Source organism: Furipterus horrens, unplaced genomic scaffold (genome assembly GCF_987537825.1).
Source record: "Furipterus horrens unplaced genomic scaffold, mFurHor1.1.pri manual_scaffold_4, whole genome shotgun sequence".
Classification (NCBI taxonomy): Eukaryota; Metazoa; Chordata; class Mammalia; order Chiroptera; family Furipteridae; genus Furipterus; species Furipterus horrens.
In genome coordinates, this window is record NW_028327174.1 from 1,779,044 (window position 1) to 1,806,200 (window position 27,157).

At 63.4% G+C, this 27,157-nt stretch overlaps 1 protein-coding gene across 1 annotated transcript; it reads left to right on the forward strand.

The window, feature by feature from the left end:
- Nucleotides 1-830: 830 nt before the first annotated feature.
- CERK (ceramide kinase) lies at nt 831-25,312 on the forward strand. The gene is made up of 13 exons (XM_090272248.1): nt 831-1,015; nt 11,753-11,866; nt 12,188-12,310; nt 14,165-14,290; nt 15,327-15,390; nt 17,284-17,429; nt 19,001-19,075; nt 19,837-19,989; nt 20,769-20,874; nt 22,194-22,270; nt 22,875-23,080; nt 23,801-24,009; nt 24,949-25,312. Exons 1-13 carry the CDS (start codon nt 886-888, stop codon nt 25,097-25,099), a joined length of 1,680 nt encoding a protein of 559 aa, XP_090128374.1. The 5' UTR covers nt 831-885; the 3' UTR covers nt 25,100-25,312.
- The last annotated feature ends 1,845 nt before the right edge of the window (nt 25,313-27,157 follow it).

A 27,157-nucleotide genomic window follows, 5' to 3' on the forward strand; every position in this document is an offset into this window, starting at 1 on the left:
AGTGGAGTGTCTGAACATGGGCGGGCCCCTGAGCCAGCCTCTGTGCCTGTGACCAGGACATGCCTCCTGGGGGGTGGGGGGGTCTACCCTCAGCCAGGGTGTGAGGACACGTGAGACCGCCCGGACCCAGACTGCCTGGTTCAAATGCCAGCTCCGTCCCTTACTGAAGACCACCAGGGCCTAACACTGTTCCCATGAGAAGTGGGGACGCACAGCCCCTGTCCCGAGGTCCTCAGGATGGGCCTAGAAGCCAAGGACAAGACCCCGTTTCCACGCGAGGTGTTACTGAACCCACAGCTCCTGCCTTCAGGCTTATTTCCCCCCGGAGGGCGGCAGGGCCGGCCCAGCCCCGGAAGGGACGGGGATCCAAGAAGGGACCTGACGCCGAACGCCCCAGGCCGCCTAGGGTCGCTGCGTCCGGACGGGCGTGGGTGCCCACTGGCAGGGCCAGGCCCGCCGCTTCCGCACGGCGCCCACGCCGCGTTCCTGCGCCCGGGAGGACCCGCCTGTCACTCCGAGCGGCCGCGGAGGCGCTGCTGAGCTCCCCGCCCGCGGCGCCGGCATTGCCCCCAGAGCGGCTCCCAAGGGAGGCCGCCCGCGGCCGGCCGAGCCCGCTCTGTCCCCGGACCCCGACGCGGACCCCTCGCAACTGGCCGCCCGCGACCCCCCTCCGGCCCCCCGCGATCCCCCGCCGGGTCCCCTCCGCCCCCCTGGGTTCCGCGGCCGCTGTGCGTACGGAGTGACGCAGCGCCGCCCGCCGCCCGCCGCCCGCCCCGCGCCCCGCCCGCCCCGCGCCCCCGCCGCCGCCGCCACCCGGCCGGGCTCCAGGGGCCGCTAACGGTCCCGCGCCCCTCGGTGTCCGCGCCGGCGCCCGGGGCTGGCGCGATGGGGGCGGCCGAGCCGCTGCGCTCCGTGCTGTGGGTGAAGCGACAGCGGTGCACCGTGAGCCTGGACCCGGCGCGGGCGCTGCTGCGCTGGTGGCCCAGCCCGGGGCCCGGAGTCGGCGTCCCCGCGGGTGAGTGGTCGCCGCGGCCCGCAGCTCGGCGGGACCCCCGGGGCACTCCGGACGGGCGGGAGGGGGCTGGGGGCGGTTGGGCCCCGGGAGGCGGCCCGGGCGGGGGAACACGGTGCCGCGGTGCCCTCTGGCAGGGTGCGGGGAGTGCATTCACTCGGGGGACGCGGTGACAAAGAGCAAGCCGGGCGTCCAACTAGGAGGGCAGCGGGGTGCGATCCGGGAGGGCGAGGGGGCTCGGTGTGTGGCCAGAGGTGTCCCCGGCCCCTCTCCCAGGGACCAAGCCACAGGCATCTCAAGGGCACCATCAGGACAAGGCCGAGCAGAGGATCGCGAGGGGCCCCGTGGCGCTGGGCTTCCTAGTTGAACAAGGGCAGCCAGCGGCTTCCCTTTAAGGGGGTCTAAGACTGAGGCAGCCTCCCAGGGAGGGCCCTGGGTCCTTCTGGAGAAGAGTGAAGGGAGCCCGAGGCCCTCTGTCCCGGATGTCCTGGGGGACGGGGCTGTCTGGTGACGGCCTGGTTTAGAGAAGTGTCATTTAGATGACAAAGGAAAGGCTGCAGCCGCGTGGGGGACAGCTCGCGGTGGCTGGGTGGACGAGCCCGGGCGGCTGGCAACAGAGGGATGGGCAGAGGCTTGTCCCGCAGATGTCACTGGATCTGGGGAAGGACGGGGATTAGGAAGGCCAGGTTTGGACAGTGAGGGGGCGGTGGCCGGGCCCAGGAAAGCCAGGCTGGCAAGTGTGGGCGTGTTTCACTTCATTCATTCATCTTCCCCAAGTTGTTGCTGAAGGCCTGTCGGGCAGGGTGCGGGGTATCCAGCTCAGGGCACACGCCCAAGTCCCAGCCCAGGGGAGCACTTCCCACTAGAGCAGTGGTTCTCAACCCTCCCAATGCCGCAACACTTTAATACAGTTCCTCATGTTGTGGGGACCCCCAACCATAACTAAAGCACAGCACTTAACTACAAAAACGATATGTAATTATATGCGTTTTCCGATGGTCTTAGGCGACCCCAGTGAAAGGCTCGTTCAACCCCCAAGGGGTCGCGACCCACAGGTTGAGAACCGCTGCACTAAAGGGACAAAGGGACACACAGGGAGGGCGGGGCCGGTCATTGCCAGGTGGGTGGTCCAGCAGCGTGGACCAGGGCCCTGTGCATTTTGGAGAGAGATGCTCCAGGCAGGGGGGAGCAAGTGCAAAGGCCCTGAGACCTGCCAGGAGACCAGCAGGGGTGTGCAGGCAGGGGGGAGGGGGAGGGGGGATGGGGCCTTTGACAGGCAGGGGCTCAGATGGGGACTTGGACTTTTACTCTGAGAGCCATGGAAGCCCCTGGATGGCTCCATCCAGCCTCATGCTCCTAAAGGACCCCTGCGGTCCCTGCAGAAAGACAGGAACTGGGTCAGGAGGCCACGGACCTGGCCAGGCAGGAGTGACGGCGAGCAGGGCTGTCTGACAGAAGGCGCTGGGGGAGGAGCAGGGGTTTCTTGTTTCAGTTATTGGGGTGCAGGTGCTGGACGTCAGGTTTGGGGATGCCTTTTCGACACCTCGGGGCAGTTGCAGGCGCTTTCTGGCGCTGACGCTGTGGGTCTGCAGGCGGCACAGCTGGGATGTTCGGTCAGCCAAGGTCCAGGGTGGCCTTGGACCCATGACCGACACTTGGTTTCTGGCCTTGAAGTCACCAGAAGCCTTGCGTGCCGAGAGCTTATCTCGGCTGGGTATCTGAGAGGCCACTCCGCCCGGATCTTTCTGATGGCCCCTTTGGGGGACATGTCACATGGGGATATCACCTTCCCGCCCCGGCACCGCCAGCCAGGCGCCCACGTCCAGGTCTTGCTCTGTGATGCTCAGGTGACGGAGCCTGGCCCGCGCCGTGGGCGTTGGAGCTCTCCTGTGGGTCTTGGGGCCTGAGGATGACCACACACTGCCCCGTCGTTCTGCCTGACAGGTCACTTCTGGGCGCCCACAGTGGTTTCCTGCGGGACGCCGCCTCCTCTATTTGCAAACAAGACGCTGAGCTACAGAGTTTAAGTAACTGGCCAACTAGTGTTTGCTCCTAGAGGCTGGGCCGGCCTAGGTCCAGATGCTGCGCTTGTGACCAGCTCAAGGTGTGGGCACCCCAGGCCTGAGAGGTTGCAGGATGTCCAGGAAGGGGGTCACTCCCTGCCCGCTGGCAGCTCTGACGTTGTCAGCCGGCTACTAGTATGGCTCCCGGGCACCGGCCCTCGCTCTTGTGAGTGGCAGCGTCCCCTGCGGTCTGCTCCCGGTTGCAGACGGCCCACCCCGCAGCGGCCGCCCTCTCTCCTGGCCCGGTTGCTGCTTGTTCTTATAAACTCCGATGGCGCTCTGTGTGCAGGTGCATCGCAGCTTCCTGACGGGCATCCCCGGGAGGCTGGGCCCCGGCTGGCTGACCTCCTCCAGGGAGTAGCCTGTGACCATCGCCTCTGCTTGCCCACATGGTGCAGAGACACAGTCATGCCAGCTCTTTGGGCTCCCTTGTAACTCTGCACCCCAAAAGGCATCAAGCCCACAGCAGATGATTTCATGCTCAGGGGCAGCAAGGCAGACACACACCTGTCCCACTGGACACCGAGTTCAGTTAACAGAGTGCGGTGCCGGCCCTGCTGTCACTGTCCCCCCCCCCCGCCCCCCCGGTGACCACATGTGCCTGGACAGACTGCGGACTGGGTGGGGGAAGGCGGGAGGCTGTGCAAAAACGGACTCTAGGAAGACCCCACCCCCCTGAGGCCAGGCAGACGGCCACCACGGAGCTCCGGGGACAGGCAGGGGGGATGACTTGAGCCCCGCCCCCTCCAGGAGGACAGAGAAGGGAGCCGAGCCAGCGCCCTGTGTGAGCTGGGTTGCGTGTGGCCACTCGGGTAGTTTCGCCCGATCCCCTCTGTTTCTCCATAACATCCCTGCTGTTCTCAGACAGGAAAACTGGAAGCCGTGACTTGACTGCTCCTTCGGCACGTGATTGGCAAAGGGAGCTGGCTCTTTACCCAGCACATGCTCTGCCCTGCGGGTCCCCATGCTGGAAGGCGTCCGGTGTCTGTAGCAAAAGGAGCTGGCCGGCGCTGGGCCCACCCACCCCCACCCCCACCCACCCAGTGAGGGCGGCTTCTCCAAGCTCTGACCAGCCTGCCGGCGCTCCTGGCCCCCGGGTCGGAAGTGGGGCCAGGGGAAAGCAGGAAACCCAACAGAGGCTCCTCAGGGCGCCTCGCTGTGTGGGCTGAACTTGAACGGACTGAAACTACATCTGGGTTACACAGCTGGCTCAGACGTTGGGTCGGTTCTTTTAGAGTTGGCGCTGGGAGCAGTGAGTGTGTGTGTGTGTGTGTGTGTGTGTGTGTGTGGCAGGGGCGGCCCCCGGGGGTGGGAGTGGGGTCGTGGGCACTACCCAGGCCCCACCTTTGAAGGAGGAACCCCCTTCCTGCCCCCAGCCCCACCGGGGACGAGCTCCTTGAGCAGGTCACAGCTGCGGTATTTATGACGTGTGTCCCCAACCCTGCTGGCACAGCGAGCCAGAGACACCCCGCCCCCCAACACACACACACACACACAGAGGAGCCGCGGTGGGGAGAGGTGCACAGGCTCTTGGGTTTCAAAGCAGAAGCCCAGAAGCCCAGAAACCAGCCGCCCCCCCGCGGGGTGTCTGTAGGCACCGGCCTCGGGTATGGTCAGATCTCTGCTTCAGCGGTAGCGGAAAAACTGCCCTTGGTCTGAGATCACTCCCACGTGAGCTGCATTTGTCATTCTAAACCGGGTCAGTGGGTGTTCTGGGCCCTGTGAGCCAGTCTCTCAGCTCTGCTGTCTTGGTAGGAAGGCCGCTGCGGGGGGCCTGTGCCCTCCTGCCGATAAAACTTTATTGATAAGAGCGGGCAGCTGGCTGGATCCGGCGGGCGGTGTGCGGACCCTCCTCTAAGTCATTGTTACGGAAGAAGGAAGGAACAGCTGACGAGTCGGAAAAGCAGCTAATCCTGACCCTCCAGACAAACAACCTGGTCGTCTGGGAAAATCGCTGCTGCCGTCTGGGGAACACACTCCGTTGGGTTCTGACCCAGCCAAGCGCCTGACCGTCAGCAGAACGCCCATCGGGACGGGGCAGAGTGAAGGCTCCCCTGGGGAACAGCGCGGACTTTCGCGGACTGACCATCGGGACCGCGGCGGTCCCTCTCTCTCCAGCGAGTTCCTACAACCTGCCCGGGCCAGCCCACGTCTGAGTGCCGCACTCTGTCTCGGCGTCTGTTCACGGGAACCCGAAAAGGCCAGGAGGGAGGCAGTTGTCGGGGGGAGGCTTGCAGGAACGGGCTGGATCCGGACGACAGCACTGCGCGCTTCCGTGCCCCTGCTGACCTTCCGTCTGGCTGATGTGCCCGCGGTTTTGAGGGGCAGTGACGTGACCAGCTGAAACGGGGCCCGTCTCTGTTTTGCCTGCGGGTCTGCCAACTGCAGCTTCCCACATTTTCCTGCCCCACTGTCCGGCGCGTGCGTGTTCAGGGTTGCTGTGTCCCCGTTTTGGTGGCCCCTTTTTCCTAACGTGACGTCCCTCCGTCTCTGGTAACCGTCCTCGTCCTGAAGTCTGCAGCCCCTGTGAGCAGCCATTCCTGCTTGCCTCTGATGGTTTGCGTGACATCTCCTTTCGGTACTTTTCCTTTCCACCTGCTTACATCACGTGACACGTGGGTTTCCTTGGGCCCCGCAGAGCTGAGCCGCGGGTTTTAATCAGCTCGGCCAGTCTGACCTCTTGACGTGAATATCGGTATGCTGGTACTTCCATCTGCCATGATGCTTTTCATTTTCCTTTCTCCTTGCTGTCTTCCATTCTTTTTTTTCCCCCTTTTCCTGCCTTCCTGTGGATTAATTTCTTTCAGAACTCCATTCCGATTCGTCTATGTATTTTAATTTTTCCCGCGCGCCTGCGGCCGGTCTCCTGGTGCAGCCGCCGCACCTGTCTGCGCGGGGGGCGAGGACCTCGCCTCCTTTCGTAACACCTTGTGCTCCCCGCTTTTGTGATATAATCGCCTTGTTTCCTCCCCATGCACTTAGAAACACATCTGTGTTATAACTTATCTTCAACCCTCAGACATAATTTAGAAAAGTTAAGAAGGGAAGAAAATCCTTTTATAATTTCCCACATCTTTGTCTACCATGGGCTTTCTTCCTCCCTTCCTTGGGAAGTCTTCTTTCTGCTGCCTTTAACTGCTCCTCTAGGGCAGGTCCGTGGGTGACAAGGTCTCAGCTTTCCTTCACCCGAGAACATCTTTGTTTCTCCTGTGCCCCAGAAGGGCAGTCTTGCTGGGTGTAAGATTCTGAGCTGGCAACACTGGAAAAATATTGCGCCGCCTCCTTCTGGCTTCCGTGGTTTCTGATGAGAAAGCCACTCATGATTTAAAATGTTTTTTCTTTGTATTTGATTTTCAGATGTTTGACTATGATGTATCTTGATCTGGAGTTATTGGGTTTATCGTATGTGAGGTTAGGTCTTTTGACAAATTTGGGAAGTTTTCAGCCATTTTTTAGTACATTTTCAGCCCTTCTCTCCGGGAGTCCAGTAACAAAATCGATGGTCATTTTTAAAAAAAGGTTTTATTTATTTATTTTTAGAGAGAGAAGAAGGGAGGGAGAAAGCAAGGAAGACAGGGAGGGAGAGAAACATCTCGTGCGTCCCCAGCTGGGGGCCTGGCCCGCAACCCAGTCATGTGCCCTGACTGGGAATCGAACCAGCGACCTTTCAGTTCACAGGCCGGGCTGAATCCACTGAGCCACACCAGCCAGGGCCACAGATGATCTTTTATTATCGTCCCACAGGTCCCAGAGGCCCTGACAGCTTTTTAAATCTGTTTTTCTCTGTTATTCAGACTGAGTAACTTCTACGACCCTACCTGCCAGCTCACCGACTCTCCGCTCTGGCCCGCCGCTCTGCGGCTGACTCCGGCATCTGTTCTCTCTGCTGGTTACTGTGTTTTCCAATTCTAAATTTCCATTTGGTTCTCTGTGTCTTCTCTTTCTTTGCTGAGCCCTTATGTGTTTACACGTGTAACTTGTCATGAAGCACTTTCGTCACAGATGCTTTAAAATCTTTGTTGGATAATTCCAACATCTTTGCCATCTTAGTACTGGCGCCTAGTCCTTGGCTGTCTTCTCTCGTTCACTTTGACATCTTCCTGGTTCTTGGCGTGGAGATGAAGTCTCTGCTGAAACCTGGGCATTTCTGTGTTGTTATGACGTTGGCTGTCCTTTAACCCTTCCCTTTGGGTGACTTTCCCTGACACTGCTCCGTCGGGGCCGAGGAGGGCAAGCTGCTGCCACGTGGGGGAGGCAGCCCAGGCTCCCTGGGCTTGGTGACAACCAGGGAGGGGCTCCTCCTCGCTGCTGGGCGGGCGGGGAGTCCAGCCCCTCACCAGGCCTCCGTGAACCTCCTCGGCTGGGGGGTAGGCACACCTCGTGACTGCTCCCTGCAGGGTCTCCGGATACCTGGGGGGATGGAGGAGGATGGCCGCAAATGTCCTGACTCGCCACTAGGTCTCCCCGGACACCGCCCAGCAAGGAGGACGAGGGGCACTTGCTGCTGCTGGCGGGGGGCAGTGGCAGTCAGCTCCCTCTTTGTCTCCACCGGCCCCTGTGGGGAGTGGGGCTGGTCGCCAGCCAGCTGGGAGTGAGGTTCCGGCTCACGTCGCCCTGGTGGGGAGTGTCGGGGTGCCTCACGACACCCCCAAGGGTGAACATCTAGGCTCCCCGTTGGCCTGGGCTGGCATGTGGGGCTGGAGCCAGGGTATTCTGTGTGTCTGCTGGAGCTGAGGGGTCTTGTCGGGCTGCCCTTCCTTGGGCCTGTGGCGGAGGGAGCAGGTTTTGGATGGAGTTTTCACGTGTACCCATTGGTGATTCTGGGATGACAGCTTCTCTAACATCCAGTCTGAGACCTACGAGGTGAAAGAAATCCTAGGGAACCCCCCCCCCCGGCTGTTTCTCCAACCCGGGGTCCCAGGGCAGGCTGCTGTCCCTCCACGGACAGCGAGAGGCCCATCCAGCCCCTCTCCTGGAAGTGGAAGGTCTCCTGTCCCCTCTTCTTCTGAATGGGTCCTTCCTGCCGACCTGCCTTCAGCTCCCGCCTCTCCTCTAGGACCCACTGTGCTCTGCGGCCTGCCCAGCGGCCATGTAAACTCCCCACTTGGCTCCTCCCCCATCTCCTTCTCTCTCTCCCCTCACCTTAAGAATATTCCGCTGCACCTGATGGAGCATGTTATAGTGACTACCCAGGACTATGTGACACCCGTGTCTGGGTCACCCCAAACGCGGCACCTGCGCACTGTCTTGTCCTTGAGCCTGTGCGCGTTTCCTGGTTCTTGGTATTTTGATTAGTTTCGTATCCTGGACAGTCTGATTATTATGTTGTAAGACTGAGTCCTGTTAAATTCCTCTGCAGAACTCTGTTCTCTGAAGCAGGTGCCCAGCCTGGTTGGCACAGATGACAAGCGTGTCTCACGTTGTAGGAAGGGTCCTGGGGCATGCGCTGGTCTGCCCCACGTTGTCTCATGTTGCCACACTGCTCAGGACCGCCCCTGGATTCTGGGTGCCGGCACGGTTGGCAGCGCGGCTCCCGGGCCCTTCTGTGTTTCCGGGCATGTCCCACACGTGGGTGGCCAAGTGTGAGTCAGTCCACAGAGTCAGGACGCCCTCCCGCCACGCTCCCGCCGTGCTCCGGCTCGTCCCACCAGAGGGATGGGCTTCCTTGGGTGCCTCTGCTGTTCGCATCCAGCGTGCCGTCACAGACCTCAGGTGGCCCTGGGGTCAGAGCTGGAGACAGGAGGAGGGGAAATCCTCGGACACGCTCTGCACCTGCTCACTCCCCAGGTGGCTTCCCTGGCCGGCGGCCTGCTGCTATTTGCTTTTAGAGTCCTCTCCCACCTTGTCCGGAGCTCCTGCTCCTGCTCAGTGGGAGGGGCAGGAGGTCACAGGTCCCCCCCAGGAGCTGCAGTCCCTGAGCTGTGTCTGTTTCCGCCAGTGCCTGCAGCGCTTCGGCTGCCCCAGCGTCCTCACCACGACCTGCGGGCTGACCCTAGTGTCGTCCCCATTTCAGAGACAGCCCTCTGGGGCTCAGAGAGCTGTTGGTCCCTGAGGGGCGGCATTCTGGATCTCCAACGCCAAGTTCCTGGAGTGTGCCCCCTCTGAGGGTGTGGGTGTGGGGTTCATTTCTGCAGCCCCCGTTGGCCTTTCTAGTAGGCGGGCGGGGGGGGGGGGGCGAGCAGGCCCCAGTCCGGCCCCAGCCTTCCACTTCCGCTGGGACGGAAGCGCAGGCGTGCGATGGTGGCACACGGCGTGAGGACAGGTGAGGCCACACGAGGGCCACTGTGGCAGGGCACATTGGTCCTGGAGCTGTCCCTGCAGGCAGGGGCAGTGTCCGCCCGCAGCAGGGCTCCTGAGCCGGCACACTGGGGACACGGAGCACGCCGCCCGTGCGCCTCCCTCCAGGACCTCCCGTTCACAGGAAGAGCCCAGTCCAGGGGCCTGGGCCGGGCAGTGAGCCGGGCGGGCGCCTGGCCCCAAACCTGCCCCAGGAGCGGCCACGGCAGGATCCGGGCGGAGCGTGCCAGGCCCCGTTTGTGTCTTTGGCCCTCGGTAGGGGCTGGCCCGAGGGGCAGGGCCGGGCGGGGAGAGCGCGGGAGGGCGGGCTCCAGGGCTGCTAGGCAAGGACCCCCGGCGCAGAGCACTCTTCCCCGGCTGGGGTGCCGGAGAGGAGGCGGTTTCTGGAGCCGGGGGTGCAGTAGGGGAGGTAGGTTTGGATCTAGAGGGTTGATGGGAGGCCCTTGTGGGATACCCTGTGGCTGGTCCAGCGCCCCCGCCCCCCACCCCCGGGGACCTGAGACACAGGGGGGCGCTGGGGCAAACATGCCGCCCCTCCGTCTGCCTTTGAATTTTCTGTTTAGAGAAGGGGTTACTAAGCACATGACCCCGCGAGGCCATGATCCTCCCGGCGACGGTGCCCCCAGGAGACGCTGGCAGAGGCGCCCGCGGTGCCGGGTGAGCAGCCCTGTTCTAGGGAGGCATCCGGGGGCTTCTGCTTAAAAGGGGGTGTCAGGTTGTTACTTTATAAAGAGAAGGGAGACGGCGGTGAGCCTGGGCCGGTGCTCCACGCACAGACAGGGCGTGAGCAGCCAGCAACGCAGCGACGCTCAGGAAGACCGTGCGCGGAGCACGCCCCACGGCAGACGCTGGGGAGCGCGGGTCGGCCACGGGACTGGTCGGTGTTGCAGATACCGGCCCCTGGCCGGGGGACAGGCCAGCCATGTCCCGGGAGCTCAGTGGGCCATGCCGCTGCCTCCGACGTGCGCAGCCACCTGGTTCAGCCTCTCGGCTCCTCACATGCCCTCAACACAGACCTTTACTTTCTATCTACTCTCACACATGCACACGTGGCGCAAGGGCATGCGAACGCGAGCAACCGCTAGTCTTACGTAGAGAGTGAAAGTGCCCACCTGCGCTCCCGCGCGACCTTCCTCCTGCGTCTTCATGTGCTCCTCGATCTGTGGTTCCCGTTTATGCGGCGCGGGCGCACACGACGTGGATGGTGTCCCCGTTTACATGTCACGTGCACACGCGACGTGGACGGCGCCCCGTTTACGCGTCACGGGCGCAATCGCCGTGGCCGGTGTCCCTGGTTACGCTTCGCGTGCTGCACGACGTGGTCGGCGTCCCTGGTTACGCATCGCGTGTGCACATGGCGTGGCCGGCGTCCCTGGTGATGCGTCACGTGCGTACACAACGTGGACGGCATCCCTGGTTAAGCATCGCGTGCGCACATGGCGTGGCCGGCGTCCCTGGTGATGCGTCACGTGCGTACACAACGTGAACAGCGTCCCTGGTTACGCGTCGCGTGTTGTACGATGTGGCCGGCGTCCCAGGTTACGTGTCGCTTGCACACACGCCGTGGACTGCGGGTGCCTCCTACAGCGGCGTGTGTGGCTGCCCCGTGCATGGCGACGTCACTCAGTCCCCAGTGTTACCGGTGCCCAGCGAGCCGCTGCTGCCATCCTCGGGTGCTCGCTGCGAGGCCCTGCATCTGGGGACGTCCCGCGCAGCCGCGGGCTCTCCTGGGCGAGCTCCTCCGGGCCTGTGTCAGCCACAGGCTGTGGTCCCACAGCGGGGTGGCCATCCCACTGTACCTGGACGTTGTCCTGAGGCGGATGAAGTCCTGGCATCACAACCGCCCTCCACATGCCCGGACAGCTCGGGGGTGGCCTCTTCCTGCTTCCCCAGAGAGCGTGTCCGGGGTGCCCCCCATGTCCAGCCAAGTCTCCCCTGTCTCCCGCTGCCTCCGATGGGCTGCACCCGGGTCTTTCCAGAGCCCCCGCCCACCCGGCCTCCGCCTCGGTGTGGCCCCAGGTCCCGGTCGCCAAGCTCCGGGTGAGCCTGTGCGCCTTGGCCCGCTTGGGGTTCGAGTCGTTTCTGGACCGTCTCCCTCCGCGCCTGAGCGCCGCGGCTGCCCGACGTCAGCACGTGGTGCTCGTTTGAGTTCTGTTCCACATTTGGGGAGCCCCCTGGATACCACTGCCCGCTCCTGACGACACCGAGTTTCCCACATTCACTCAGCTGTGAACCTAAAAGCTACACGTGACTCTCCGTTTGACTTCCGCGTCTCTGAAGAAGATGGAAGCAGACGGTTCCCGGCAACTCGACAGCCGGGCCCTTGCATTCGCGGGGCTCGGACGAGGCCGCCTGACGCAGACGCGCGCTGTCGTTGCAGACGCCTGCTCGGTGCCCGTGTCCGAGATCATCACGGTGGAGGAGAGGGACAGCCACGGGAAGCGCCCCGGCAGCGGCCGGTGGCAGAAGATGGAGGCGCCCTTCGCTTTCACAGGTAGGGCCCGATGTCTCCACCCGCACGCCCCCCTTAGCCCGCGCCGATTCCCGGGAGGGCGGCTGTTTTGTCACTTAACAAACCCAGTGTTTCCTCGGTTCGTCTCTGTACGAACTTCCTTGTATCGTTTTTCACGATGTGATTTTAATCAACGCGTTGGTTTTGATCACACGTCCTTTAATTTCTTACACGGGCTGAGGGGGCTGAGAAGTGGGGGTTTTCCTAGCGGCCCGTGAGGTGCCAAGTCAGCGGGGACGGGCTCCAGCGCGCGGGGCGCGGGCGGCGGGTGCGGGCTGGTCGCTCACGCGTGTTTCCGCGCAGTGCACTGTGTGAAGCGCGCGCGGCGCCACCGCTGGAAGTGCGCGCAGGTGACCTTCTGCGGCGCCGACGAGCAGCTGTGTCACCTGTGGCTGCAGACCCTCCGGGAGCAACTGGAAAGCCTGAGTACGTGTGGCCTTCACAGTATTTGGAGTAAGACCGAGTGGCTGCGGTACCTGCGTGTGCACGTGTGTGTGCAGGCACGTCCGTGTGTGTGCGTATGACTGGGCACGTGTGTTGTGTGGACTGTATGCATGTGTGCGTTCGTGTGAGTGTGCTGTATGATGTGCCTGCATGCACTGTGTGAGTGCATATGTGTGTGCATGTGAGATGTGCCTGTATGCACTGTGTGTGAGTGCATATGCATGTGTGTGCATGTGAATGCATGTGAGATGTGCCTGTATGCACTGTGTGTGAGTGCATATGCATGTGTGTGCATGTGAATGCATGTGAGATGTGCCTGCATGCACTGTGTGTGAGTGCATATGTATGTGTGTGCATGTGAGTGCATGTGAGATGTGCCTGCATGCACTGTGTGTGAGTGCGTGTGTGTGATGTGCCTGCATGCACTGTGAGTGCATATGTGTGTGCATGTGAGATGTGCCTGTGTGCACTGTGTATGAGTGCATACGTATGTGTGCATGTGAGTGCATGTGTGATGTGCCTGCATGCACTGTGTGTGAGTGCATATGTGTGCATGTGTGATGTGCCTGTATGCATTGTGTGCGTGCACATGCATGTGCGTGCGTGAGTGTGCATGTGATGCCTGTGTGCACTGTGAGTGTACATGCATGTGCATGTGTGCATGCTGCGTGACCCATGTCCCCCTCCTCTCACAGCCCCTGTAAGCAGGATGGAGGAGCTGTGTCCCTGTGACTTTGACACCGCTTCTGCTGAGAGGGCCGGCGGGCGTGATGCCCGCAGCTCAGCTCTGGCTGCAGCCTTGGCTCAGCGTTACGTGTGAGAGGGCTGTCCACGCCGCGGTGCGTGGCGGAGGTGGCTCTGGTATGAATGCACGATCGTCCGCCCACTTTACGGCAGGTGGCCATCGGGACAGCCTCCCGGTGTGGCCTCTTACCAGTAACACTGCCACAAGTGTCCAGTGGGTGTCTTCGGCTGGACATGCTTACCCTTCTCATGGGGGCTACCTGGGAACGGGACTGCTGGCTCAGACAGGGTACATGTGTCCAGCCTCAGTGGACATGACCAGCCTGTCCCAAAGTGGGAGTTCCAGCGACACCCCCACCATGAACATCAGAGTCCTGGCTGCCCCCCATCTTCACCACACCCTTAAACGTGAGCCTTTCTGGGGGTGTCAGACCTGACAACAGCTGGAATTTGCATTTCCCTCTCAGCTCATGAGGTTGAGAAATGCCTTTCTGTTTACGGGCCATTTGGAAATCTACGGGGTGTCTGTTCAACACCTCTTACCTGCTTTTCTATTGGGTCGTCTTTCTTAACAACATGCGGAAGCTGTGCACGTGCTGCGGGCCTGCACCTGTTACCGGGTTTATGACTCACAGGTCCTGCCACCCACTGCGCGGCCCATGTCCCCACTGTCCTCAGTCTGTTCATCTGATGATGAACAGTCTTAATTTTAACATATTTCCATTTATCTTTTTTAAAAAACGCTGTGGTTAGGTTGTGTCTCTTAACTTAAAAATACTTTTCCTTAAAATTGATTTTATAGAGAGAGGAAAGAGGAGACAGACAGACATGGGTTTGTTGTCCCACCTACTGATGCATCGTGGGTTGCTTCTTGTGTGTGCCCTGACCCGGGGTCACACCCGCCACCCCGGTGCATCGGGGCGACGCTCTAACCAACCGAGCACCCGGCAAGGGCAGCTTAAAAATACTTTTTATCAGATGGTCTAAGCAGAACGCTACACCCGCGGCGGTTCGCCTTCGTTCAGCGACACGGATCTTTGCTTTGCTCGTGGGTTACGTTTGTTGTGACTTACGTGCCGTGTTGTTTTGTAGCGTGTCGACCGAAGCATCTGCTGGTGTTCATCAACCCCTTCGGAGGGAAAGGGCAAGGCAAGCGGATTTACGAGAGGAAAGTGGCGCCCCTGTTCGCACTGGCCGCCATCTCCACGGAAGTCATCGGTGAGGCCCGGCGCCGTCACGGCGCACAGACGCGTACATCGGAGAACGATCTACGTATGGCCCGCAGAGGCTTTTATCCCGTGAGGTTATTTTAAACAAAATAGAATGTGGGTTTTTTGTTTCGTGTTTTATAAATCAGAGTGAGAAGAGGGGAGGCTTTTCTGGCTGAGTCCCGGCCTTAAAGCACTCAAGACAAACACGACAAAGAGAAAAGGATGAACGCTCAGGGACGGGAAAGGCTCCCAACGAAGGGACGTAGCGATCAGTGTTGTAGAAACGTCACCCGTAAGTGGCGTAAGAGACATAACGCGATAGCACGTGCGTGGCTCTGAGTGTTCAGAGTCAGTTCTTGGTGCCAGGGAAGTACCAGGAGGCGGCCCCTTTGAGGGTCTCGTCTCAGCTTAGCCGCGAGCACTTGGCAGGGGGCCGGGGGCCTTCACAGTGAGGGGCTTTGCCCGGCCACGCAGTTCTCTAACCCTGTCCTAGGAAAGCAGGCAGATGTCCGTGGCCACATTTTGTAACAGCTGAATGTTGGAAGCAACTTAAAGGGCCCCAAACAGGAAACGGGGAGGTAAAGTGGCGGTGAATCTGCAGGAACAGTGCGCAGGCCTTGAAACGGGCGTCACAAAGAATGTTTAACGCCAGGAAGACGACCATGACGTGACACTGGGAAGATGGGTGTGACACTGTGCACAGCTGTCACGTTTCGGTAGCACTTGGGCATGCAGACGGGACCCGTGTTTTCTGCGTTTTGGCGTAGTCTAACATTATCAGTGACTTGGATAATAAGGGAAAACTATAAAACAGAAGAGTAATTTCTTTCCCAAAAGTCAGCACTTGTTGGCAATTACCCTGTGGGACGTCTTTCTGAGCGAGGGTCACATTCCCGTGGGTGAGCACAATTTATTTTCTCTGTGAGGGACTTGGGTTCCGCCTGAGAAGGCACTTCTTACAGGAAGTCCTCCGTAACTGTGAGGGTAAGGTGGGCTCCCTGGGGGGACGATCGACGGTCCAACGCCATGTTGTTTCTCTGCAGTCACGGAGCGCGCCAACCACGCCAAGGAGACCTTGTACGAGACGAACGTGGACAAGTACGACGGGTGAGTACGTGCCCGTCCGGGTGCGGGACCCGCGCCTTCTCACCGGGCTTTCCCGTCTGGCTTCATTTTGTTCGCCGCCCTTCCTTGCGTGTTCCCCTAACTGTGAGTGTAAACGCGCTGCCTGTAGACCCCGAGCAGAGGCCGAGTTGGAGAGGCTGTCGTCTCACAGGCGTGTGTCTTCCCCGTCCTCGCCGCCTGCGCAGACGGCGTGAGTGCGCGTGACAGGCACGGCGCCCGTGGCCCCAACACGCTTCCACGCGTAGCCCTGAAGACAAGGGCGTCTCCTACAGACCGAGCCGACGATGCGGCCCGGGAAATGCAGGCCCACACCGTCCCTGCGCAGGTGCTGCCAGGCGTCCCGACACTCACTCATGGCAAAGGGGAGCCCGGACCGCGGCTGCCTTCGCCTCCAGTCTCCTGCAACACGGAGCAGCTGGCCTGGCAGCTGGGTCGGCGTGGTGTTCCCTCCCGTCACACCCTGGTTGTGCATTCGGGGTGGCAGGGGCCCCACGGGGGTGTCGGGTCGCACAGCGCCCCTCAGGTGGCTTTGTGTTTGTGTTGCCCGTCCCTGCTGGCGTGTTCGCCCCTCCAGCACCAGCTGCTTCTGCCCGGTGCCCAGGGCTGGCGTGCAGGGCCTGGGAAGGGGGCGCAGGCCCCCAGAGAGCTCACACGTAGAGGCGCTGTGGCATCAAGCCTGCGTCTGGGAAGCAAGCTTCTGAGAGCCACACGGCAAATAGCAGCGAGGTGGGACCGGACCCACAGGGGCCGAGGGAGGTTCCAGGCATGGGCCAGAGCTGGCTGGACGTGGCAGAGGGCACACGGGCAGAGGATGGTCTTCAGGCGTCCGGGGCAGAATCGGCGGATCGCAGCGACTGATTCTTGAGGAGGACGTGCAGGGGTTCCTGACCCAAGTGCTGGGGGCGGCATCACGCTGCGAGAGAAGCAGTGGAAGCAGTTTTGAAGAGGAGGGTGCAGCCTGGGCGGGGCGTGTCTGCTGGGCTGCGAGCTCGGCGGGGTGCGCTGGCCGAGGCCCCCGGGACGGGGGAGGGGCAAGGGGAGCTGGAAGGCCTGGATCCGGTCCTGGTCTGCGCCCCGCGCCTGCCCCCAGCGCTGGGACTGGGCAGCTCTAGGAGTTGTGAGGCGGCGGTTCCCGGGTGGGCGCCTGTGCCCCCCGGGGACATCAGAGGGGGACAGGGGGCCCCGGAAGGGGGTTTCTGTGGAGTGGATCCAGGAGTCAGGCCGTGGGAGGTGGTCAGCCTTCCTGGGAGGGGCCGAGGAGCCGGTGCAGCTGCCTGACGGAGACAGGGAAGAAGCTCCCGGGTGGTGGCAGGGACGGGGGCGGGGGACCGCCAGGGGGAGCAGGAGCTGCTGTCACCTGCCACAGAGGCCCCGTTCCTAGAGCGCCTGCTGGGGGTGGGGCCCCTTCCTGAGGACATCCGTCCAGGCCGGGAGGGGGCCTGCTCGGCTTGGTTTGGTCTGGTTATGTTTTCAAGGGAGGCCTGAAGGGAAGCACCACGGGCCAAGGAGCAGGTGACTCGGCAGGGAGGGCACAGCGGGGCCTGAGGCTTGGTCCTGCCCTGCCCTCGGTGGCCTCCTGGTGGCTGTGACGGGCACTGGAAGTGTCGGTCAGGGCTTGTGCTGACAGCGTGGGAAGATATGGCTGCGGGAAGCCGTGAATGTGGCGGTTGGGCCATGGTGAGGGTGGGAGCCGAGCTTCAGGGAGGACCTGGACGCTGGGTCGGCTGTGTCACGGAGCGCCCTGACTGTCCCCTGGGAGGTGGCCTGTCCTACACTCAGCGACACACAGCCCCTCCTGCGGGCGCCACAAGGAGCTGTGGAGAGGGGCGTGGGGTGGCGCTGCGGGGACCCTCACGCCCTGCATTGCTCCCGCAGAATCGTCTGTGTTGGCGGGGACGGCATGTTCAGCGAGGTCCTGCACGGGCTGATCGGCCAGACGCAGAGGAGCGCCGGCGTGGACCAGAACGAGCCCCGGGTGGCGCTGGTGCCCAGCCGGCTGCGCATCGGCATCATCCCCGCGGGTAGGACCTGCCGCCGCCCGCCCCGCGCTGTCAGCGCCTGAAGCGCTGGCTCGTGAACACAAAAGAGAGGGTTTGGGGGCCGCCACTGACCAGAGGGGGGCCGTGGGGCTGGCGCCGCGGCCCTAGCAGCAGGACCCGGTGCAGAGCTGGTCTGTGCTCGCCCATCAGGGAGGGAGAAAGGGGGGAGCCGGTCAGCAGGGAGTCACGTGAGCTGGGGACGAAGCGGGAGGGGGCGGCCGGTTTTGGGAGAGGCAGCAGGGCCCCCAGAGCTCCTGTGTGACCCAGGGTCCTGGGACCCTGGGGCGTCCAGCGCTTCCTCTTTAGGTGACAGGGTGGTGGCCACCTGGGCGTGATGAGCCCACCTGCACGCAGGGACGCGCGCCCGTCTTTTGCTAGGCTGGCCCGCAGTCAGCTGGTGAACCCCTCTGGTCTCTTCGTCCCCCCACCAGCCGCAGTAATTAACTCAGGGCATCTCAGGACTGTCTCCTTGTCAGCGGACTTCCGTAACTGGGCCGCTCACCCTGGGAACATCGCTCTTCGTTTTCCCTTCCGTTTTACGTAATTAAGATCCTTCCGCTCTGACCTCAGGACGGACCGGGTTCCGTGTCTGATTGGTAACGGAGCCTGCAGCCGAGCCTGGCTCCCGGGAACCGGGGACCGCCAGGCTTCCGTCAAACCCGTAGGGGTTCTGGGGCCCGAGGACAGAGCCCTGGTCCCTGCCTGTGGCCAAAGCCTCTCAGCCTCTCAGCCCAGGGCCACCCCAGCCCCGCGCGGTCGGTGGGGCGTTCTTGGGACAGCGACACTGGGTCTTCCAGCTCCCCAGCTGACGTGTGAAGGTTCCGGTGCTCAGCCCCGTCCCAAACCTGCTGGGCGTGGGGTTCAGGAATCTGTTATAAAATGGTGCTCTGGGCATTCTCTGCCCACTCAGGGTGAGGGCGGCGAGCCGCGACCGGGATTCTGACCCAGCTGGCAGCCAGACGGACTAGGGAGGGCCCGTAGCGTCACGACACGCCCTCGGGGTCTAGGTGGACTGGGGGCGCTGAGGTCACCCCGCTTTACAGACGAGGGGCGGGGGGAGGAGGGGGCTGGCTGCGGTCAGGCATGGGCTCGCTGTGCTCAGGGCCTTCGGAGTGGGTCCAGCCTGGCCCTCCGGGGCCCGGGTCTCACCGGCTCACTGTGAGCGCAGTGCTTGTCGGGGCGGGCGGGCCGCGCGGCTCTTCTCCGTGGCCCTCGCAAGCTGGCCTGCTTTCCTGCACTTGCCCCCGGGGGTGCCGCCACTCATCCCCGTGGCAGCTGGGAGGGGCGCCCGGGGCAGGGCACCGCGCCGTGTCCCCACCGCCAACGCCCCCGGGGTTTCTCGGGGCTGACTCCTCGACCTGTAGGTCAGCCTTTGTATTTCTGATGCGTGAGCCTCAGATTTCTGGTATTCACTTCGTGGGTCCCGTGTACTTATTCCTTGTTTACTCCGGGGCCACGAGGAAAAGGAAGAGCTCGCCACGCACGTAATCACAAACCTGCGGTTTTCTGAAATGATGACGATGACATCAGGGGCCTTCTCTCTCCCTTATCAGGCTCTACAGACTGCGTGTGCTACTCCACGGTCGGCACCAACGACGCGGAGACCTCAGCTCTGCACATCGTCGTGGGTAGGCTCCCCCCTGCCCCCGCTGGCACTGACCCGCGAGCAGTTCCTGTCCCCGAGCGCTGGGCCCATCTGCCAGCAGGGCTCCCGCCATCGTGTCTCGTCTCCGCACGCCATCAGAGGGGCTCTTCAGAGACACAAGCCCCGCTCAGAACCCTTCCACAGCCTCGAGGGGCACCAGGCACACTGCGATCCCGCCAGCTCTCCTCGGCAGCCCCGTGCACAGGCCAGGGTGCTGCCCCTGTCCCGACCTGTCCCACACCCTGCCTTCTGCTCTCCCGCCATTGAGGGCCCGTCACCAGTCAGGCGGGCCATCCCAGGCCGGGGTCCCTGGCCTGCTTACCCTGCTCGCTTTCCCCCCAGTGTGAGCATCGCGAGGCCAGCGGGATGGGGGCGCCTAAGCTGCTCCGTCTCCCTGTCCTTGTCCTTGTCCCTGACAACAGTGTCACCCGAGGCCACAGAAGTGAGCAAACGCGCCTTTAGGGCAGTGTCTTTCCTTCGTTGTCAGACCCGCCTCCTTCCCACTGGCAATGCTGGGCGGGCCCCGCGGGCGCGCTCCTGCCCGCCCCACACCCAGCTTCCAGGCCTGTCCTGGAAGTGCCGTCACTGGGCCCACGCGCGGGACCCCGAGAGCCGGCGGTGGCCTGGCCGCCACCTGCGTCATGTGTGCTTTAGCGGAACCCCTTCAGCGCGGGCGGGGCTCCCTGAGGGGACGGGCTGCGGCGGGGGGACGGGAAGCAGCTCCCCCCGGGCTCCTCTCCGCAGGGGACTCGCTGGCCATGGACGTGTCCTCGGTGCACCACAACGGGGCGCTGCTGCGCTACTCGGTGTCCCTGCTGGGGTACGGCTTCTACGGGGACATCATCAAGGACAGCGAGAAGAAACGCTGGATGGGTCTCATCAGATACGACTTCTCAGGTACCTGGGAGCAGCGCAGGGGAAGCTGAGTGCCTTCGCCGCCTTGGTGGCCTCGCCAGCACCCCTGGAGAGGGGGGCGCCCTGTGACAGACAGAAACTGAGGACCGGCTCCTGGGCCACACCCAGGTCCCGGGCGCTGCCACCCACCCTCGGTCACAGCCAGTCTCCTTTTACCACGGAACCGGAGCTAGGGGACACGGTGGCCACGGAGCCGGAGCTAGGGGACACGCGGAGCCGGAGCTAGGGGACACGGTTGCCACGGAGCCGGAGCTAGGGGACACGGTGGCCACGGAGCCGGAGCTAGGGGACACGGTGGCCACGGAGCCGGAGCTAGGGGACACGGTGGCCATGGAGCCGGAGCTAGGGGACACAGTGGTCACTTCCAGGCCACGCAGAAGCGCCATCTGTGCGGGTCAAGGCGTGTGCAGCTTCTAAGTGCAGAGAAGACGTTTGAGGGGCGTCAAGTCTAGGGCTCAGCCCCCCACTGCTCAGGCGGACTCCTTGGTGGCGTTAAGCGAATGCCATCCATCCACACCATGCCGTCCGGCGGCTTTTGGGTAAATCTGTATTGAGTCAGAATGAATAATCCCGAGTACGAAAAGCAAACCGTTTTCTCTAGAGAGAAGCACACAGTAACGTGGGGAGCTCTCCTCATGGAGAAGGTCTGCTCAGACGTGGCCCCGCGTGGGCGGCGGGTGGCCCTCCGGTGGCGGCCGTGCCTGTCCCTGCTCTCGCGGAGGCTTCTGACGCTGTTTCCCCTCGTCACGCTCTGTCCTCAGGCCTGAAGACCTTTCTGTCCCATCACTGCTACGAGGGAACCGTGTCTTTCCTCCCCGCACAGCACACGGTGGGGTCGCCGCGGGACGAGAAGCCCTGCCGGGCCGGGTGAGCACCCATGGCGCTGACAGCGAGGCGCAGGGGGTGGGGGGGCCCCTGTGGGAGGCCACGCAGCACCTCTCGAGGGGGCTGATTCCGTGCCCGGCGACGGTAGCTTTTCCGGGGCACACACACCCTGACGATGTGTCTCGTCCCCTCCTCCGTGCCGGCTCCCTGGGCCCCGGGTGGGACAGGAGGGGAGGCGCAGCGGGGGTGGGCTGACAGCACGCTGCCTGCGCCTGCGGGGAGTTAGGAGTGAAACGCGCAAGGAACGGTGGGGGGCGGGACCCCCGAGCTGTGTGCGCCGGATGCTGCTGCGGGGAGCACTAAACAGGACGCCCGTGGGGCCTCTTGTCCCCGCCCACCGGAGGCCCCGCCCCACACGAGACCCCATGCTCCGCGGTGGGTGCCTGCCCTGCCCTTGGGAAGCGTGAGCCCGGCTAGCAGACAGCCGCTGGGGGGAGCAGGCTCGGGGGCGAGGGCAGACCCCGGAGCCTGCCCGCGCGCTGACCCACCCTCAGCCTCTGGGGCGCGTCCTCAGGACCACAGCAACGCCTTTTCCCCGGGGCGCACCCCAGTATGTTCAGTAGCATGGGACCGGTTCAAAGCAGAACAAAGTAACCCTAAAATCCGCCCTGTGGCCCGGCGGCGACCGCGGAGGGTCTGTCCCGCCCCGGGGTCTGAGGACGGACGCGGGGGCTGTGGGGTTCTGTAGGATGCAGGCGTCCCCTCAAAGTCATGCAGAGCCAGGCCTCCTTCCCCGCCCTTCGTTCCTCGAGGGGCGAAGCGGCGAATGAGGCCGGGACGGTCGGAGGTGGACGTTGGATTCCTGGCGTCGCTGACGCCAACGGGCTGATTTGGCCACGTGGCGCTCGTCCCGTTGGGCGGCGTGAGTGCAGGGGTGCTCGAGGCTGCCAGTGTACTCTGGGCTGAGGAATAAGTTCTGAGGCGCTCGCTGTAACGGCTGGTGTCCTCTGTCCCGGGACAGTGACGCGGGCTCAGCGGGACACGAGAGCGGAACGGTGCCGCGCGCGTCTGGTTCTCCAGCCGGCGCCACGCCGTGCCAGCCGCGCCCGGGGCTTTGGCGCAGGGGCCTCGGCGTGCCCTTTGCTCCGATAGCAGTTACCCATCTTAGAGGACGTGCTGACGGGCAGTCTTTAAATCTAACTTTGAGAATTCAAATTAATACGTGCAAGAAGCATTTTGAAAAAGCCTTTGACGTTGGCCTTCCTATGACGTGCGAAGATGCGAGCCGCGTCTGCGTGTGCCCCGCGTGGCCAGCGCCGGGACCCTCCGCGGTGAAGAGCTGGCGTGGTCCTGTCTTTCAGGTGCTTCGTCTGCAGGCAGAGCAGGCAGCAGCTGGAGGAGGAGCAGAAGCGGGCGCTCTACGGCCTGGAGAGCTCAGGTGAAGTCCCGGGGCCGCTGCGTGCTGGGCGGGCCCTTCCCCGCCCCGGGGCCCCCCCTTCAACGCCAGCGGCCAGGCCCCCGGGAAGGGCAGAGCTGTGGGAACGCTGTGCTGGCCGGCTCCTCCGAGTCACCGGCGTGGTGCCCGCCAGGCACTCCGGGCAGGGCCACTCAGGAGCGGGGCGGGCAGTGCAGGTCGAGGGCGCGGGGTGCCGGCCGCTCAGACAGCAGTGGGTGCGGCTGTCCATGGGCACTGCGGTTGGAGCGTCGTGTAATGCGCACGTGTCACCAAGGATTACTCTTTAGATCGTTCCAGTCATTTAAAGATGTGACATCCACCCTTAGCTCGCAAACAGGCTGGAGTCCCCGACCCCTGTTCTGAGTCGTTCGACAGTTCCCCCGTGAGGACCAGTGACAGTTTCCTGAGCGAGGGCACAGCTTGCACGGCGGGGGCGGGGGGGGGCATTAGGGCCAATGACAGGGTCACGTAGCGTTTGCACCGAATGTGTGGCAGCATGCGACCTGAGAGGGCCCGTGGGGCCGCCCCGCCCTGTCCCAGGACACCCGCGCCTGACGGGACGTCCCGCTGCCCCTGTCACCCGCAGAGGAGGTGGAGGAGTGGAAGGTGGTCTGCGGCAAGTTCCTGGCCATCAACGCCACAAACATGTCCTGTGCGTGTCCCCGGAGCCCCAGGGGCCTGTCCCCGGCCGCCCACCTGGGAGACGGGTCTTCCGACCTGATCCTCATCCGGAAGTGCTCCAGGTTCAACTTCCTGCGGTTCCTCGTCCGGCACACCAACCAGTGGGACCAGGTGGGCGCAGGGTCTGTCCCGGGAGGCACTGGGGCCGAGTTCCGGCGGCACCCCCTCGGGACCCTGTCCGGAACTCGCTGGGAAGGAGGGCGGTTCGTGTGTTTGCCTCTCACCCTTAAACTCGGTCACAGTGTGTCCTCGTAGAAGCTCATTTAAAAACGTGAGCTCCGAGCACAGAAGGCAGGAGCCGTGGCTGCGCACATCAGCCCCTCCTGCTGAAACCGACGAAGGCCGCACAGGAGCTGGGCAGCCGGCCGCGCACAGCGAAGCTTCGGCCCCCAGAGCCGGGCTGGGGAACGGGCCCCGGGCACCGCACCCCCACGGTCAGGGCAGGGGCGCCCTGAGCCTGACAGCATGCAGGCAACGGGGGGCGGGGGGGGTGGCTCACAGGCAGATGCAGCCTCTGGTTTGAGTGAAATACGCTTCTTTTAAAACTTAGATTGTACCAGTACAAATACAGCCCCCGTAGTATCTTCTGTTGGGGGCATTTTAAATAGTTCTTGTGAAAAAGATAAGCAGTTCTACAAGTCTCGGCTAAGGAGTGGCCAGAATCCTGCACAGGCGGTCCCCACGGCGGACGGGCGCGCGAGGTGGGCTCCCAGGGGTCCCAGGGGCGGAGCTACCAGCCGCCCAGTGAGCCGAGCCGCGCAGTCCGGAGCCCAGGCAGGGCGTCCCCGCCCCACACGGCGACCCCAGCAGCACCCCGTCCCCTCTCGCTAGTTCGACTTCACGTTCGTTGAAGTTTACCGCGTGAAGAGATTCCAGTTTGTGTCGAAGCGCGGCGAGGACGAGGACGGCGAGGACGGCGAGCGGGGCAGCAAGGCGCTCGGCCAGCTCTGCAGCCACCACCCCGCCTGCTGCTGCGCCGCGTCCGGCAGCTCCTGGAACTGCGACGGCGAGGTCCTCAGCAGCTCTGCCGTGGAGGTCAGGTGGGCGCCGGGGGGACCCGAGCCGCGGCACACAGCGCGCGGGCCCTTGCTCCTCCCAGTCGCCTTCGCGGGGCCGAAGCCCCTCGCTGTCAGTTTTCTCTTCCACGGCCCGTGCGCCCACATGGGCCCTGCCCCTGCCCGGCATCCCCTCGTCCGGAATTAAACAAAGGGCCATCAGGGGCGCTCGCTGAGCCCTGGGCTCCTGCGTCCACCAGGAGGTGCCCTGCTGCACGGAAGCAGGTGACAAGTGTGCTGGTGTTCCCAGCTGCAGCCCCGAAGGGGACGTGTGGGTCCTCTTTTTCACGCACCACCCGGAGCGGCTCCTCAGCCAGCCCGCTGCTGCTCCAGGGCAGCCCAGGCCCCGGCTGCCCTCAGCGTCCCGACAGCAGCCGGGCAGGGCAGGCCCCTGTCTCACCCGGCCCCAGTGCACACGCGTCCCGTCCGCGGCCAGGGTGCGCTCGGGGTGGCCGTGACTGCCAGCTCGTGGGACCACGCCCGAGCAGGCGTCGCTGACTGGCAGGGCTTGTTCCTGGCCGTCTGAGAGGCTGCGCCGCCATCATAGCTGGGACGGTGCACGGCTGCCCGGGACTCCAGCCCGCTGCTCAGCCCCGAGCCCCACTGCTGGGGCCCCTGTTGTCCTTCGTGACAACACGGCCTGCACGCCACCCACATGCGTGGGGCCCTGCAAGCTGGTGAGACCGAGGCAGGACAGTGGCTGCCTGCGGTCCCTGCTGGAGCTAGAACCCAGTTCTCTGACCATCAGTGTCCCCGGGGCTGTCACCTGCCCTGAGCGTGAATAAGGCACTGTGTGCCCTGACGCGTCTTCACGGGGTTGGACCCAGCATTGGCCACAATGACACCTGTCCGTGGGGCCCGGGGCCCCGCCGCTGGGGCCCGGAGTCAGCAGACACAGCTTTCAGGGGCCCTTTGTCCCCGCAGGGTGCACTGCCAGCTGCTGCAGCTCTTCGCTCGGGGGATCGAGGAGAGTCCGAAGCAGGAGCCTCGTCGCCGAGGCGCAGCCTCTCAGCCGCTCGGAGGTGCGAAGACCGGGAAGCTGCTCCCGACCGACGACGTGGATACATACATTTAAACTTAGTTTATTTCCGATAGTTAGATCTTGATTTAGGAAACACACCCTCGGTGAACGCACTGGGCATTTTCGGTTCCGCAGGATCTCTGGCCTGCGGTTCCCAGAACTCGCTCGCAGCAAACAATGTCGATTTGGGGTGCTGGCTTCTCAGATCTTAGCAACGCAGACAGCGCAGCTTGAAACTGGCCAGTTAGCGGCTCCAGCGCAGCCATCTTAGGGACGCTACCACGGCGGCGCTCCAGGCCCCCGGCCCGCTTGGCACGGCCAAGCCCGAGCGCTGGGAAGCAGTGGGTCCTCTGCCCTCGTCTTCCCTTCGTCTGCGCTCACTGCGCGGTTCCTGGGTCCTGCTGCTGCGCACCCACAATGCAACGGCCCTGCTTCAGGCACCCGCCCCGCAGCGGGCCGCTGCAGCTCCTCTGCCCCCCCAGTCAGCTGCAATCGTAGCGACAGTCGGCTGGCCGCTGGGGCCGCAGGGCCACCGGGCAGGTGGCTGTTGACAGCACCCCCGTGCGTTACAGCTGCACAAAGCAGACGGGCGCTGGGCTTGGCGGGGCCGGCAGCAGCGGCAGGCGAGACCTGCGCTTTGTGCGCGCTGTTAGGTTCCGACCCACCTGGGGGCAGGGCCCCCCCGCTCCCGGTCCCTCTGGCAGAGGCCCCCAGTGTGCCCGCACGGCCATCCCCGTTCTTCTGTTACCTCCCCGTTCATTTCTGCGTATCTGTTGACAGCTGCGCCCTGCCCGCCCAGGAGAGGCAGGAGCCTTCACTGCTGCTCCTTCAGTTTGCTGCCGGCCGCGGCCCCGACCCTGAGCGTCACCTGTCTGCACGGTGGCCTCGGGGCTCGGACGTGGCTCAGGCACAGCGGGGGCTGGCGCAAACAGGCTCTGTCTGAAGCGCAGGGAGGTGCGGCTGAGCTTTGGTTTGTGACAGAGGGAAGGCCAGGCTGTCCCCGGAGACAGCTGTGTGCATGCTCACGCCCGGGGGCCTGGCCGGCTCTCTAGGCTCCGTCGGTGATCGCAGTGTTGGACAGACATCATGTGTGGTTTTAGTCACTTGCAGTGACTTATATTTTGAAGTCCCTGTGAAATTTCCTGTTATATCATTCATTCCACCCGGGTCAGACGAGAGCAGCTTCCAGTGATTGTGTCCGTTTTAAGCAGACGTGACTGAGGGGTCGTGCCCTCTGAATGGTGTGGTGACTGACGGCGGGTGAAGTCTGGGTATGAAGAAGGAAACAGATCCTGGCCAGCGCTACTCGTGTTTGCTCCTGGCCGGGAAGAAACCAAGGACGCGGGCGGGCAGCTCCGACGGCTCAGCGGCCGCCCCCGATGCGGAGCGCTCCCGAGGGTCTGCACAGCGGCCCTGGCCAGGCCACCACGGCTCCCACCGCCCTGTGGACTCCTACTCACACGTCACCCTGGGCCACCATCATTCCTTCGGTCCCTGGGGAATGGCTCCTGCACACGCGTCTGCCCTGCGGCCCACTGCCGGTTCCAGAAAGGTCCGGGCCAGCGAGACCGCATCGCCATGTGGTTCCCGAGTGGCCTTGGTGGTGGTTACCCCTCACGTCCACATCGCAAACCTGGAACTTTCGAGGGGGCTGGTGTGACTGAATACCCCAAGAGCTCGCCAGTAGCCCACACCAGGACAGAAGTACCTGTCAGGCGTCCCCCGTGCAGGAGCCGGACATCCACAAAGACTCGCGGGGGAGCAACCACTGCCTCTGAACGCGGGGATTTTAAGGGAAAAGAAACAGAACTGACAGCTGACAGTGAGAACAGCAGCCTTGAGGGGGGTCCGTCGCGTCATGACATCCTCGGGGGCTGGCAGGGGCAGCGGTCACACTCCGGCCTGGTCCTGCTGACCGTCGTCACCAGGCAGGGCCGCCATGGGCATGCCTGTCACGCGCTGTCCTTCCTACAGCCTCGGGGACCTGGGAAGTGTGGGTGCAAAGGGGGCTTCACTTCCTCTCTAATCTTGCTGGTTTCAAGATTAGAAATTGGCCATTTGCTCTGATATGTTTGAAAGGACAAAAATAAAGTTACTTCAGGCAGAATTTGA

What these genes read in the sequence shown, in the direction of transcription:
- CERK (XM_090272248.1), top strand. Translation starts at nt 886, where the DNA reads ATGGGGGCGGCCGAGCCGCTGCGCTCCGTGCTGTGGGTGAAGCGACAG. An exon ending in CATCTCCACGGAAGTCATCG is followed by an intron (nt 14,291 to 15,326) that starts GTGAGGCCCGGC and finishes GTTTCTCTGCAG; the next exon opens with TCACGGAGCGCGCCAACCAC. An exon ending in AGCTCTGCCGTGGAGGTCAG is followed by an intron (nt 24,010 to 24,948) that starts GTGGGCGCCGGG and finishes TTGTCCCCGCAG; the next exon opens with GGTGCACTGCCAGCTGCTGC.